Source organism: Ranitomeya variabilis, chromosome 8, assembly GCF_051348905.1.
Source record: "Ranitomeya variabilis isolate aRanVar5 chromosome 8, aRanVar5.hap1, whole genome shotgun sequence".
Lineage (NCBI taxonomy): Eukaryota > Metazoa > Chordata > Amphibia > Anura > Dendrobatidae > Ranitomeya > Ranitomeya variabilis.
In genome coordinates, this window is record NC_135239.1 from 204,351,759 (window position 1) to 204,367,729 (window position 15,971).

The 15,971-nt window shown below is 42.7% G+C and overlaps 1 protein-coding gene across 2 annotated transcripts in view; it reads right to left on the reverse strand.

Moving 5' to 3' along the window:
* Positions 1-894: 894 nt before the first annotated feature.
* KLHDC8B (kelch domain containing 8B) overlaps positions 895-15,971 on the reverse strand; it is a 63,386-nt gene continuing 48,309 nt past the window's right edge. Inside the window, exons 3-4 of one of the 2 annotated variants that reach the window (XM_077276452.1) lie at positions 8,091-8,192; positions 895-1,734 (exon numbers count right to left, since the gene is read on the reverse strand). In XM_077276452.1, the coding sequence (XP_077132567.1) occupies positions 1,538-1,734; positions 8,091-8,192 (299 nt within the window). In that variant the 3' untranslated portion in view covers positions 895-1,537. The remainder of the gene's footprint in view (positions 1,735-8,090; positions 8,193-15,971) is intronic. The other variant, XM_077276451.1, reaches the window with a different exon arrangement.

Below are 15,971 nucleotides of genomic sequence, written 5' to 3' on the forward strand. Positions count from 1 at the left end.
CTGTGTGTGTGGCCTATAGCCGATGTGTGAATGATGTGTGATTGTGCGGCATGTGTCCTGTGTGTGTGGTTTATAGCTGGTGTGTGAGTGATGTGTGATTGGTGCTTGTGCGGCATGTGTCCTGTGTGTGGCTTATAGCCGGTGTGTGAGTGATGTGTGATTGTGCGGCATGTGTCCTGTGTGTGTGAGTGATGTGTGATTGGTGCGGCATGTGTCCTGTGTGTGTGGCTTATAGCTGGTGTGTGAGTGATGTGTGATTGGTGTTTGTGCGGCATGTGTCCTGTGTGTATGGCTTATATCCGGTGTGTGAGTGATGTGTGATTGGTGCTTGTGCGGCATGTGTCCTGTGTGTATGGCTTATAGCCGGTGTGTGATTGGTGTTTGTGCGGCATGTGTCCTGTGTGTGTGGCTTATAGCCGGTGTGTGAGTGATGTGTGATTGTGCGGCATGTGTCCTGTGTGTATGGCTTATAGCCAGTGTGTGACTGATGTGTGATTGGTGTTTGTGCGGCATGTGTCCTGTGTGTGTGGCTTATATCCAGCATGTGAATGGTGCTTGTGCGGCACATGTCTTATGTCTGAGTAGTGCATGTGCCCTGGTTGCATGTGGCATGTGTGCGGCTTTGGTCAGGCATGTGAGTGGCGCAGACCTAACATGAAGATGGACAATGGGCCCCGTGGGTCCGGTGAGTGAGCAGTGCACGTGTGCAGGGTGTGAGCGTCACGTGTGCAGTATGTGCCCGGTGCTTGTGCAGTACATTTGCAGAATTGGTACTTGTCATTGGTGCATGTTTTGCGTGCAGTGCACGGGTGGCGTGCAGTATGTTGGTGGTGCATGTGTACTGTGTTGTACAGGGGTCCCGTATATTAACGCCCACCCAAGCCTTCAATGATGAAATAAAGCGACACCAGTTGGTTGTTTGCTTCAACTTTGTATCATACAGTTTATGCATACACTGAATATTTTTTTTTTAAGACAACTGCGTGTTGAAAACAGAAAAACAAAAGATCTTAATATAAAATAAATCCCTTAGAAAGTGTCACATGTTGTCCAAAACGAACAGTAAGAATCCGGCTTGGCTTTAAATCACATTCGAACTTAACGACAATGGACAAGTTTCTGACTTCTCACAAGTAGGATTGTCAATCATACTAAGCAAATATTACTTTCTACTACCTAATTTTTTTTTTGGTCTACTTTATCGTTTTTTTGTATCATCGTCATCCACATGTGTAAGTCATTTTGGATACAACTCTCTACTGTACTTCTAGAATAATACTCAGTTGGTCTTACTCTACTGTGCTACTCAGAGGAATCTAGACTTGATCTTATACGGAGGCGACCATGTCTGATAATGTCCTGGATTCATCCAGAGATTATTCTCCTTGGTCTTCATCCATCTTCTGTCCATTAAACGATCTTCGACTGAAGAATGGTAGATAATCGAGTACTGTAGGTCTCCAATCTACATGACGAGAGATGATCAGGCACTTTCCACTACTAACGTCGTTGGCTGAGTTTTTTTTGATGGTTCTTCTCATATGTCCTCCAAGACACAAAGAGCTTCCACAGCACAGCTGGGTCCCTGTGCCACGCCGCCAATGACGAAGAGCATGTTGTTGGACTGAATGCTAGAGCATGAACATCTTCCTGTAGGCATGGAGGGCAAAAATTCCCATCTCTTTTTCACAATGTTGAAGCCTTCTACTGAGCTCAAAGGAGAGGGTTGGTTACCTATTGGAGCAGAAACACATGTTAGGGATATACCATAAATCCAATCCCAAAAATTATCCTATAAATCCACAAAATCGATTCTGGATGGTCTAGAACAATATTTCTCAACTCCAGTCCAGATCATGAAAATTAAGGATAGCTAATTGGGAGTACATAAGAACATGTCCCATTGGGAGGACAAAAGTTGAGACGCACTGATCTAGAACATGTATGAAGAGAAGAAGCCTCATATCAAAAGTCATAAGGGAAGTCCATCAACCGGTTTTGGGTTCAGTTTATCACCCTCCCCAATCGCAGGACAGGAGGACCAATCGTTTTTCCTTCCCATTGCTTCTAAATATCTTAGACTTGTCCCCTTTCCCTTGTTTTTTTTTACCATTTTGGAGCCTTTGATGGATAAAGTGCTTTTAGGCTTGGTACACACAGAGGGATTTTTTTTTTAGGAGAAAATATGCAAAGTATTTTTAATTAGGAATCTGCTTTAGGAAATGCTCCTGTTTTGGGGGAGTTTTTGAAAAAAGTTTTCTTTTCCTGCTGAGATTTTGAAGAGTTTTTGCAGCCTTTTGATTGGACAGTGCCTGCTTTGGAGCAGATTCTAACTGATTTTTGTCTTCCACCAGGCACCTCTTCAAGAAAAGATATTTCACATAAGAATAGCAAAATGGATTTCCCTTAGGAAATTGTTTTAGAGTCGTTTTTTTGGTAAGGCTTCGGAGAGCATCCACTCCCAAAAACTTTGTATGAGCAAAGCTTACAAGGATAATGCCTCCAACCTTGGGTCTTTAATCCATAATTACACTCCTTTTTGGTCTTTATTAATCACATCCACTAAAGTGCTTTCCTCAAATACAAGAAATTTGGTACAAATTGCACCAAAGCCACGAAATACATCATGTTCTGGCCGGATCTTACCAATCACCACTCCACCACCTCGTGGCTGTGACAGATGTGTATGTCAGCGCTGGATGCCAAAAACGTCAGTAATAAACTTGGGGCAAGTTTCACAATTTATCTGGAAACGCCAAATGCCTCATGTATCAAAGAACAAGAATAAAAATGGCGCCATTCAGTTTAAGGCATATGTTCCAATGTTTGCCGATTGCTCAATACCAGCAGATCTCTTTCTGATGGTAACGACTTGCCGCAAGGAGGCTCACTATGGCTCCATAGATTTCTATATCTCCCCCTCTTCCCAAAACTCAAACACAATGGCAGGGAGACAATCTGCAGCTGCATCTCCCTCCTCCCTCTCTTCTGTTTAGCATATTACGCTAGCTGTAATGAGAAGAATATTTCCGTCTTTCTTTGGGTCACTGGAGTTTGAATAGACGTTTGTGATAAATGAGGCGTCGGTGGCAGCGAGCGCCCAGAGATCGGCCTCATTGTGTGGAAAGGTCATGTGCACAGGACAGAGCCGCTGCCTGCCGGTGCTGCTACCTTCCCCGCTGATCACGCACAATTACTGTTACCATGGTGATTTATAGGCCTCGTCCTCATCATACAATAACTCCGGCTCCATTCATGTTCTCCGCCTGGAATATTCCCCTGACAAGAGTCTAAATGCATTTTGTCCGGGTCCCGAGATGCGGAACAAACTTGACAAAATGGAAAATTCACTGGTCCTGTCATTTTATTTTTGTGAAATTGAGTACAACTAAAAGAGTGTGCGGCGTTAATAAATCACCAGGGTCCGTGTCTACCTCCAGCCGCCACCTCATCCCCTGCAGCCTCGGTCCCGCTGCGAAGCCACAGCACTAACCTTAGATATAACATTCCCCGGATCACTACGAGGAGGGCGGCGGAAATAGCGGTACCATCACAGCATGGCGAGAAGGCCGGCACCGTGACCAGAACACACAGTGATGGATAGATAGATAGATAGATAGATAGATAGATTACAGATAGAGATAATAGATAGATGATAGATAATATATAGATAATATATAGACAGATAATAGATAGATAACAGATAGATTATAGATTATAGATAGATAATAGATAGAGAGATAGATGATAGATAGATAGATAGATACTGTAGATAGATAGATAATAGGAGATAGATAGATAATAGGTAATAGATATCCAGCAAATAACACCCCAAAGCTCATCTTCCCGAAGCCTTGTTCACATACTGAGGTGACCCCTCAACTCTAAGAATTCAGCACAGACAGCGGGAACCCAGTGGGAAAGTTCTGAGACTAAGTAACCCGTCTATGGGACATGTTGGGGACGTTCTGGGGTTTGACCCTATTAGTTGTTAACGATCTGCAGGAAAAATATTCCATCAAAAATAGGAAAGCCATTTTCATGATTCAGAGAAGATGTTGTGTCAATTACCGGCTTCATCCCTGTGGCTAGGTATGTGTGCCAGGGTAGATCCTCAGACTAATGAGCCCTGAGCCGCAAGTCAGTCCCGGCAATTGTCAGTTAACCCTTTTACTATTGTACACTATCATGCAAGCAAAAATCAGACACACTTCTGTAAAAAAAAAAAAAAAAAAAAAGTAAAACGTTTTCATTAGGAGGCAGACTGCAGATATAGGGTGATGTTTTTAAAGTGAATTTGAGAGCTCGATTGTGCTTCACTAAGAGATTGCTCAGTGTGTGTAAGAAGTGAGCCCCGCCCCTGAGGAGACTTCTCCCGGCTCCTCTCCATAGACAGGAAAGCTCAGTGCGAGGAAGGGAGCCGCAGCTTGTTTTATGGACAGTATGGGCATTTACGTGGCACATGCCATCAGTCCTATTAACATCCGCTGTTGGCTGATTTGGTCCCTGCTGTCAAGTGATTTGGCCCTAGCTTGCAGAAATTGTACGTTCTCCCCTTAGCTGGTGACAGTCTCTGGATAAGTCACATTACCCGGATGAGCTCTTAAATGGAAGAAAAAAAATCCACCTCCACTGTTCTTCTAAATGTAAATCTATCCAAAGCCGTGAAATTAAGAAGAACACACGGAATAATTGTATTTGCAGATTTTCTCAGAGTGGATGACGGGGTACTGGAGCGTCGGCTGCTGGGAAAAATCGGGACAATAAATCCGGCAGCTGCTATTGGGAATTACACGTTGAGGCCGGAGTGGGATTTAATCAATAGGAACTCAAAAAAAGCTTTTTTTCACTTTTCCCTGAGAGATTTCTTCAGCTTTTAACAAGACGTTTGTGGCTGATTTATATTTATTTTCTTTGTTGTGTTTTTTTTACATTATGTATTGAATTAGCCATCTCCTACGAAGTCCAGACACGGGCTAATCTTCACAGGAGTACCAAGATGGCGGTGACAAAGGGCTTCACTAGGCCCCCAGTTGCCATGGTAACCCACTGGCACCCTGTGATTGTATTACAGGCATAAGAGGTGGTAAATAGGAGCCTGAATGGACCCGTCCTCGTGACTGGACCCGTCCTCGTGACTGGACCCGTCCTCGTGACTGGACCCGTCCTCGTGACTGGACAGCATCTAGGTGGTTAATCGGGAGCGATTAGAGCTACTGATGAAGACCGTACAACACAGCCAGCACCCATCATCCTAAGCTCGCTCCACACACCCTCACCCAACGTGCGACGTCCATATATACATCACATGTAGGGAAGACGGTGAAGCCTCAGCCCTCGTTTATGAGCACTGAATACTTTTTGCTGCACATCGCAACCAATCAGCGCTCAGCTTTCATTTCTTCAGCTGCTCCGATAAAATGAAAGCCGTGCTGTGATTGGTTGCTATGGGTGATGATAGAAAAGGCCTAGGTTTCCTGCTGACGCAACGCGCGTCGCAGATTAACCGGCGGCACAGACCCGTAATTAATCCGAGTCATGAGAAGCCGACTCTCTGCAGTTATAAATGGAAACTTCTTAAGATGAATGAAGAGATAATGGCGTGAATCAAGTACTTTATCCGCTGTTATTCTTATCTGTGACAAGCATTCATTAAGTCATTCAGTGTGGAGGACTGGAGGCAGCGCCGGCACCGCCGGGCCCTGCTGAGTCATTTACAGGGGGTCTATGAGGCTATGAATGCTGGGAGAAACTTCACAGAAAACCCCACAATATGAAAACTGATCCATGGCACTGGGGTCTTTCTGAGTGACAGACGCCATTAGCAGCGTCTCTATGTTTGGGTCTTTACGTGGGTCCCCGGGCCGGCGGCCTCAGGTGCTAAAACTTTCTATTTGCACTCCACCGTCGCATTATGTGTAGAAATAACCATATTATACAACTGACCCAGTTATCCCAGGATATCTGGGCAAAAAGGGGGCTTGTTTTATGTAAATCCTGTCCCAAAGTGGGTGCCCGGAGTCAATAGCAGGGCTTAAAAGGCTATTCCCATCTCCAAGATCCTATCCCAATATGTAGTAGGTATAATAATAATAATAATATTAGCAAATATCTCCAGTTTGAAATGTAGTATAGTTCTTCTGATTCGCTATGTCTCTTACCCCATGTGCAGGGAATTGCAGTAGCTTAGGTATCCATGGTTACGACCACTAACAACGAACTGTCACTATATGAATGATCATAACCATGGATACCCAAGGTCCTGCAATGCCCTGCACATGGGGAATGCGACATAGCGCATCAGAAGAACTGTCCTACATTTCAAATTGGAGGTATCTGCTAATATTATTATAATTACACCTCCTACACATTGGAATAGGATCTTGGAGATTGAAATACCCCTTAAAGCATCCACAGATATGTTGGCATTTATGTCATATGGTGCCTAATTGTAGGTACCTAATAGAGTGATGCCCACATAGCAGCGCCATATATTGGCCCCATAACACTTCTATACAGTACTGACACCACACACATTGTAATAATGGTGGGGAGAGCCGCCGGCCAGTCCGAACATTGCGTTGCAATCCCCGTCCGAGTTATACGGCCTTCTGACTCTTCCTTAAGGCTTACAAATGCAGTACGATATTGGATTTTAAGGGGATGTTCATTTTTTGGGGACTTTTTTTTATGTCATGGAGGTATTTGGGGCTAAAAATAATTTTTGCAATAGAGAATCAATAAATATTTTGCATTTTCACAAGCGCTTTGTTTCTTGCACATTCAGCGTTGATGTGGTCTGTAGTCATAAGTCATCTAAGAGGAGCTCAGGAAAAGAAGGATAAAAGAGTCGCTAACTCTTCTGTAAGGCCGGTTTCACACGTCAGTGGCTCCGGTACGTGAGGTGACAGTTTCCTCACGTACCGGAGACACTGACACACGTAGACCCATAAAAATCAATGCATCTGTTCAGATGTCATTGATTTTTTGCGGACCGTGTCTCCGTGTGCCAAACACGGAGACATGTCAGTGTTCGTGGGAGCGCACGTATTACACGGACCCAATAGAGTCAATGGGTCCGTGTAAAACACGGACCTCACACGGACATTCTCCGTCTGGGGTCCGTGTGCGTGCAGGAGACAGCGCTACAGTAAGCGCTGTCCCCCCCACATGGTGCTGAAGCCGCGATCATATGTTCCCTGCAGCAGCATTTGCTGCAGAGAAAATATGAATAATAGTGTTTAAAATAAAGATCCATGTGTCCGCCGCCCCCCCACCCCCTGTGCGCCCCCCCACTGGTCAGAAAATACTTACCCGGGTCCCCCGTCGGCTGTCGCTCCTTCCTGGTCTGGCCGCGGCTTCTCTACTGTATGCGGTCACGTGGGGCCGCTCATTTACAATCATGAATAGTCGGCTCCGCCCCTATGGGAGGTGGAGCCACATATTCATGAGTGTAATCGACCGCATACAGTAGAGAAGCCGCGGCCAGACCAGGAAGGAGCGACAGCCGATGGGGGACCCGGGTAAGTATTTTCTGACCAGCGGGGGGGCGCACAGGGGGTGGGAGGGCGGCGGACACATAGATCTTTATTTTAAACACTATTATTCATATTTTCTCTGCAGCAAACGCTGCTGCAGGGAACATATGAATCGCGGCTTCAGCACGATGCAGAGTGGGTACCACACGCTCCGTGTGGTACCCACTCGCCATACGGGCGGCACACGTGTGCCGCACGTATGGCCTACGTGAGTTCCCAGGCACACGGACACGGATAACTCCGGTACCGATTTATTCCGGTACCGGAATTATCTGGACGTGTGGGACAGCCCTAAGAAAGCGCTCGCTGACAGTTTCTCAGATTACCCATCCCGCAGTCAGTAATGCAACACAGAGGCTATCGGAAAAAAAATGGTACAACATTTCTGATGAAAACAAATTGCAAAAATTATTTTTACATGCATTTAAGTAAACAAAACACCCCCCAAAAGTGGACAAACCCTTTAAAATGCTGATGGATGGAGAAGAAACGGGTCACAAATGGCAGATGCCCCTCATGACCAGATATGAGATGAAGTGAGCACAGACGCACCTAGTCCTCCTGCCACCACCACGCGGCCCCCCAGGTACCCCGTCACAAAGTCCGCTCTCTTCTCCCTCATCCGCGTGGACCGGCAGGGTTTGCTCCAGGTTCCTGTAAAACATAGAGCTATCATTACCAGAGCGCAGGGTGTACTTATTTTCTCAGTAGTTTTCCATTTGCTTTCTTGAGCTCAATGGGAGGCCATAAACAGGGGGGATGCGGAGCGTGATTACATGCTGGGAATATCACAGGGAGGAGGCTGACAAGCAAATGACGAGTCTTCAGCTCCGCTGTCACGTCTGCTGACGGCTTCTATTCTCTGCCAGATGCAGCCTTCTCCGCGTTACCTGTCATCCGCACACCGTAGGATGAAGGTTTGTAATGGCCGCCTTTGTGTGCAGGTGAAAATAAACATTTATTTACTTCTGGAGGAGACGGGGGCGACTTCTACATCACATTCTGCTTTGTTACATAAAGGCACGGTTTATTTAAAGGGAACAGTCAAAGCAAAAGTGAAGGCAAAGTCTACTGCTACGCTTCCCTGTGCGGGCAAAAGTGTGGTTGATGGTTTTTTTCCCACAGTGGAAGCTTACTGGCGAAACACTGGCGAAACATCCCACTGTGGAGAGAGGTATGTGTCATTACATGCCCCTAACATAGGCTGTACACATGATGTGAACATTTACTAAGTCATGTAGGTACAGATAGTACTGCTTCTCTGTTTTACTCTGTAAATGATGTAGGTACAGATAGTACTGCCTCCCTGTCTCTCCCAGTAAATTATGTAGGCACAGATAGTGATGCCTCCGTCTCTCCCAGTAAATTATGTAGGCACAGAGAGTGCTGCCTCCCTGTCTCTCCCCATAAATGATGTAGGCACAGATAGTACTGCCTCCCTGTCTCTCCCAGTAAATTATGTAGGCACAGATAGTACTGCCCCGTCTCTCCCTGTAAATGATGTAGGCACAGATAGTACTGCCTCCCTGTCTCTCCCAGTAAATTATGTAGGCACAGATAGTACTGCCCCGTCTCTCCCTGTAAATTATGTAGGCACAGATAGTACTGCCTCCCTGTCTCTCCCAGTAAATTATGTAGGCACAGACAGCGCTGCCTCCCTGTCTCTCCCAGTAAATGATGTAGGCACAGATAGTACTGCCTCCCTGTCTCTCCCAGTAAATTATGAGACACAGATAGTGCTGCCTCTCTGTGTCTCCCAGTAAATTATGTAGGCACAGATAGTGCTGCCTCCGTCTCTCCCAGTAAATTATGTAGGCACAGATAGTGCTGCCTCCGTCTCTCCCAGTAAATTGTGTAGGCACAGAGAGTGCTGCTTCCCTGTCTCTCCCAGTAAATTATGAGACACAGATAGTGCTGCCTCTCTGTGTCTCCCAGTAAATTATGTAGGCACAGATAGTGCTGCCTCCGTCTCTCCCAGTAAATTATGTAGGCACAGATAGTGCTGCCTCCGTCTCTCCCAGTAAATTGTGTAGGCACAGAGAGTGCTGCTTCCCTGTCTCTCCCAGTAAATTATGAGACACAGATAGTGCTGCCTCTCTGTGTCTCCCAGTAAATTATGTAGGCACAGATAGTGCTGCCTCCGTCTCTCCCAGTAAATTATGTAGGCACAGATAGTGCTGCCTCCGTCTCTCCCAGTAAATTGTGTAGGCACAGAGAGTGCTGCTTCCCTGTCTCTCCCAGTAAATTATGAGACACAGATAGTGCTGCCTCTCTGTGTCTCCCAGTAAATTATGTAGGCACAGATAGTGCTGCCTCCGTCTCTCCCAGTAAATTATGTAGGCACAGATAGTGCTGCCTCCGTCTCTCCCAGTAAATTATGTAGGCACAGATAGTGCTGCCTCCGTCTCTCCCAGTAAATTGTGTAGGCACAGAGAGTGCTGCCTCCCTGTCTCTCCCAGTAAATTATGTAGGCACAGATACTACTGCCTCCCTGTCTCCCAGTAAAGTATGTAGGCACAGATAGTGCTGCCTCCCTGTCTCTCCCAGTAAAGTATGTAGGCAACAGATACTGCTGCCTCCCTGTCTCTTCCAGTAAAGTATGTAGGCAACAGATACTGCTGCCTCCCTGTCTCTCCCAGTAAAGTATGTAGGCAACAGATACTGCTGCCTCCCTGTCTCTTCCAGTAAAGTATGTAGGCACAGATAGTGCTGCCTCCCTGTCTCTTCCAGTAAAGTATGTAGGCACAGATAGTGCTGCCTCCCTGTCTCTCCCAGTAAATTATGTAGGCAACAGATACTGCTGCCTCCCTTTCTCTTCCAGTAAATGATGTAGGTACAGATAGTGCTGCCTCCCTGTCTCTCCCAGTAAATTATGTAATCACAGATAGTGCTGCCTCCCTGTCTCTCCCAGTAAATTATGTAGGCACGGAGAGTATTGCCACCTGTCTCTTCCAGCAAACAATAGTTTTAGATAGTCCTGCCTCCCTTTTAAAATCTGATGGACTTTTTTAGATAATGGCAAACCTTAACGACTCATTCACAGCTGAGTTTGCATATAAGATATGGACTACATGTGCTAAACAAGAGCCAGGAGTGTCTGCACACAGATTCTTGCTCTGTGACTCTTTCTGCACCACCTACACACTGTGCTGGTCCTTACCCCTACGATAGTGCCCATTTCATGTCCAGTTGAACAGGTAACCTCCTTTTTTGCTCATCCCTTACAATAGCTCAGTCTATACTGTCATCATATGGGGTTAAAGAAATGGGCTGACACACCGCAAACCTTGGTTTTGGAAGGAAGAAAAAAACGAAGAACATTATGTGCTTATCTCTCACACCCCTCGGGAAATGCAGCGCCGAGGCAGCTGTGATGCCTCCCATAGTGAAGCCAATTTACTCATCTGCTCGGCTGCCCGGACCATGATGTCTGGCTGTCAGTTGTCATAGTAATTGCAGAACTTGCTTCATGCCATTTGGGCCAATCTTTTCTCTTTTCTAGCCCCAACATCCAATTCACCCTCTAGTAGGCGACAATACACATTAGATATCGGCCCCCAATAACAGGCATGCTTAGTTTAGGTGATCGTGTCTTCTTTTACGTCTGCACACTTCAGATTGTTTTCAAATCCCAGAAAAAAATAAATCAGCAGGTGTTTAATTTCCCTACAGCGCCACTAGAGGAGAAACAAGGCATTACACAGCCTCTATCTAGGCATATGATGTATGGACACACGGAAACATACTCTTTGCTGCTATTTCCTGCTGTGGATAATTGATGGAGGTCCCAAAATAACATAAGCCCTAATAAAGTATTTAAAAGCAGTGTTCCCATATTATAAAGTGATGACATATTGTTAGGATATTCCATTCCTTTATGATCAGTGAGGGTCCAAACTTCAGAGACCCCCCCAGTAATCCTGAGAACAAAGGGAACACAGTGCTGTGCATAGCCCCCCAGTACTGCAGCTTGGCCCTTTTCCAGTGAATGAGGGGGCTGGCTTGGCTGCATTTCCCTGCACAGCCCGTAGGCCTAGCACCCAGAGTCTCTTACATTGTCAGGATTGCTGGGGTCCTCCACTAATCATAAAGTAATGGCATATCCTACCATCACTTTCCAACATAGGAAAACCCCTTTAAGTGTCGTCTTCAGATCAACCTCAAAGGGTCATATAAGTCAAGTTCTCCCGATTTGGACCCTCCTCAATGTCATCATGCATTAGACTGAAAGCCTGAGGGAAACAATTCTCATTACTTGGTGAGACCTATACTAACCGGCCTCTGCGAAAGCTTGGTGACAACTCCAGACGACGCAATAATGGCGGCCATATTAGTTGCCACCAGACTATTCCGGGAACCAACAAAACTGCAAAAAAGCTTTTTCATAAAAGTTTCAATCTATCAGTAAATGACTGTGTGATCACAAGAAAAACTAAAAAAGTCACAATGGTCAGGCTGTAAGATCAGAGCGATGGTCACGTCTGGGTGATACAGAAGTGATTGTTGGAGGGGGTTAGTGCCGGAGGATGATGGGCTCGGCGCTTTTGATAAAATAATGACACTTACTGATTGTTCTCTGCACATTGGAGATGTAAAGGCTGAGAAATGTGACTATGTGGCAGCCCGGAAATAGAGATGAGGCCACAGCGGCCAAGATGAAAGCTACACGACAACTACACAAACCCTCACCCTGCAACAAAGGCCCCACACACTGACAGAAAATCTCCTGGGTGTGCACGCCGTGGGCCCGAGAGGTGAATTCACACACTGCAGATTTACAGCGGACATTCTAAATTCTTTCTGCGTCTTTCATTCTGTGTTTTGACTTCTGCATTATGGATTACACTTGAGACACCTCCTGCTGCGCCAGGAATCATCCATGTAGATACGACTAATTCACTCTGACTTCTATTACATAAGAGCTGGAATAATCACTATATGGATGTGGATAAGAGGAAAAGTCTGCTGGTCAGTGTGCAAAAACTGTGAGGGACAGAAGTGACTGGAAAACTCAGAGCAGCTCCGCTCACAACTGGCAAACAAGGAACGAACTAAGCTGTGAGGGGCTAAACATGTTACAACAACTACTATAATACTGCTCCTATGTACAAGAATATAACTACTATAATACTGCCTCTATGTACAAGAATATAACTACTATAATACTGCTCCTATGTACAAGAATATAACTACTATAATACTGCTCCTATGTACAAGAATATAACTACTATAATACTGCTCCTATGTACAAGAATATAACTACTATAATACTGCTCCTATGTACAAGAATATAACTACTATAATACTGCCCCTATGTACAAGAATATAACTACTATAATACTGCCCCTATGTACAATAATATAACTACTATAATACTGCCCCCTATGTACAAGAATATAACTACTATAATACTGCCCCTATGTACAGGAATATAACTACTTTAATACTGCTCCTATGTACAAGAATATAACTACTATAATACTGCCCCTATGTACAAGAATATAACTACTATAATACTGCTCCTATGTACAAGAATATAACTACTATAATACTGCCCCTATGTACAGGAATATAACTACTATAATACTGCTCCTATGTACAAGAATATAACTACTATAATACTGCTCCTATGTACAAGAATATAACTACTATAATACTGCTCCTATGTACAAGAATATAACTACTATAATACTGTCCCTATGTACAAGAATATAACTACTATAATACTGCTCCTATGTACAAGAATATAACTACTATAATACTGCTCCTATGTACAAGAATATAACTACTATAATACTGCTCCTATGTACAAGAATATAACTACTATAATACTGCTCCTATGTACAAGAATATAACTACTATAATACTGCCCCTATGTACAAGAATATAACTACTATAATACTGCTCCTATGTACAAGAATATAACTACTATAATACTGCTCCTATGTACAAGAATATAACTACTATAATACTGCTCCTGTATACAAGAATATAACTACCATAATACTGCCCCTATGTACAAGAATATAACTACTATAATACTGCCCCCTATGTACAAGAATATAACTACTATAATACTGCCCCTATGTACAGGAATATAACTACTATAATACTGCTCCTATGTACAAGAATATAACTACTATAATACTGCCCCTATGTACAAGAATATAACTACTATAATACTGCTCCTATATACAAGAATATAACTACTATAATACTGCCCCTATGTACAAGAATATAACTACTATAATACTGCCCCCTATGTACAAGAATATAACTACTATAATACTGCCCCTATGTACAGGAATATAACTACTATAATACTGCCCCTATGTACAAGAATATAACTACTATAATACTGCCCCCTATGTACAAGAATATAACTACTATAATACTGCCCCTATGTACAGGAATATAACTACTATAATACTGCTCCTATGTACAAGAATATAACTACTATAATACTGCTCCTATGTACAAGAATATAACTACTATAATACTGCCCCTATGTACAGGAATATAACTACTATAATACTGCTCCTATGTACAAGAATATAACTACTATAATACTGCTCCTATGTACAAGAATATAACTACTATAATACTGCTCCTATGTACAAGAATATAACTACTATAATACTGTCCCTATGTACAAGAATATAACTACTATAATACTGCTCCTATGTACAAGAATATAACTACTATAATACTGCCCCCTATGTACAAGAATATAACTACTATAATACTGCCCCTATGTACAGGAATATAACTACTATAATACTGCCCCTATGTACAAGAATATAACTACTATAATACTGCCCCTATGTACAAGAATATAACTACTATAATACTGCCCCCTATGTACAAGAATATAACTACTATAATGCTGCCCCTATGTACAAGAATATAACTACTATAATGCTGCCCCTATGTATAAGAATATAACTACTATAATACTGCCCCTATGTACAGGAATATAACTACTATAATACTGCTCCTATGTACAAGAATATAACTACTATAATACTGCTCCTATGTACAAGAATATAACTACTATAATACTGTCCCTATGTACAAGAATATAACTACTATAATACTGCTCCTATGTACAAGAATATAACTACTATAATACTGCTCCTATGTATAAGAATATAACTACTATAATACTGCTCCTATGTACAAGAATATAACTACTATAATACTGCTCCTATGTACAAGAATATAACTACTATAATACTGCCCCTATGTACAAGAATATAACTACTATAATACTGCTCCTATGTACAAGAATATAACTACTATAATACTGCCCCTATGTACAAGAATATAACTACTATAATACTGCCCCTATGTACAAGAATATAACTACTATAATACTGCTCCTATGTACAAGAATATAACTACTATAATACTGCCCCCTATGTACAAGAATATAACTACTATAATACTGGCCCACTATGTACAAGAATATAACTACTATAATACTGCCCTTATGTACAGGAATATAACTACTATAATACTGCCCCTATGTACAAGAATATAACTACTATAATACTGCCCCTATGTACAAGAATATAACTACTATAATACTGCCCCCTATGTACAAGAATATAACTACTATAATACTGCCCCCTATGTACAAGAATATAACTACTATAATACTGCTCCTATGTACAAGAATATAACTACTATAATACTGGCCCACTATGTACAAGAATATAACTACTATAATACTGCCCCTATGTACAGGAATATAACTACTATAATACTGCTCCTATGTACAAGAATATAACTACTATAATACTGCCCTTATGTACAAGAATATAACTACTATAATACTGCCCCCTATGTACAAGAATATAACTACTATAATACTGCCCCTATGTACAAGAATATAACTACTATAATACTGCCCCTATGTACAAGAATATAACTACTATAATACTGCCCCTATGTACAAGAATATAACTACTATAATACTGCCCCTATGTACAAGAATATAACTACTATAATACTGCCCCTATGTACAAGAATATAACTACTATAATACTGCCCTTATGTACAGGAATATAACTACTATAATACTGCCCCTATGTACAAGAATATAACTACTATAATACTGCTCCTGTGTACAAGAATATAACTACTATAATACTGCCCCTATGTACAAGAATATAACTACTATAATACTGCCCCCTATGTACAAGAATATAACTACTATAATACTGCCCCCTATGTACAAGAATATAACTACTATAATACTGCCCCTATGTACAAGAATATAACTACTATAATACTGCCCCCTATGTACAAGAATATAACTACTATAATACTGCCCCTATGTACAAGAATATAACTACTATAATATAGCTCCTATGTACAAGAATATAACTACTATAATACTGCCCCTATGTACATGAATATAACTGCTAT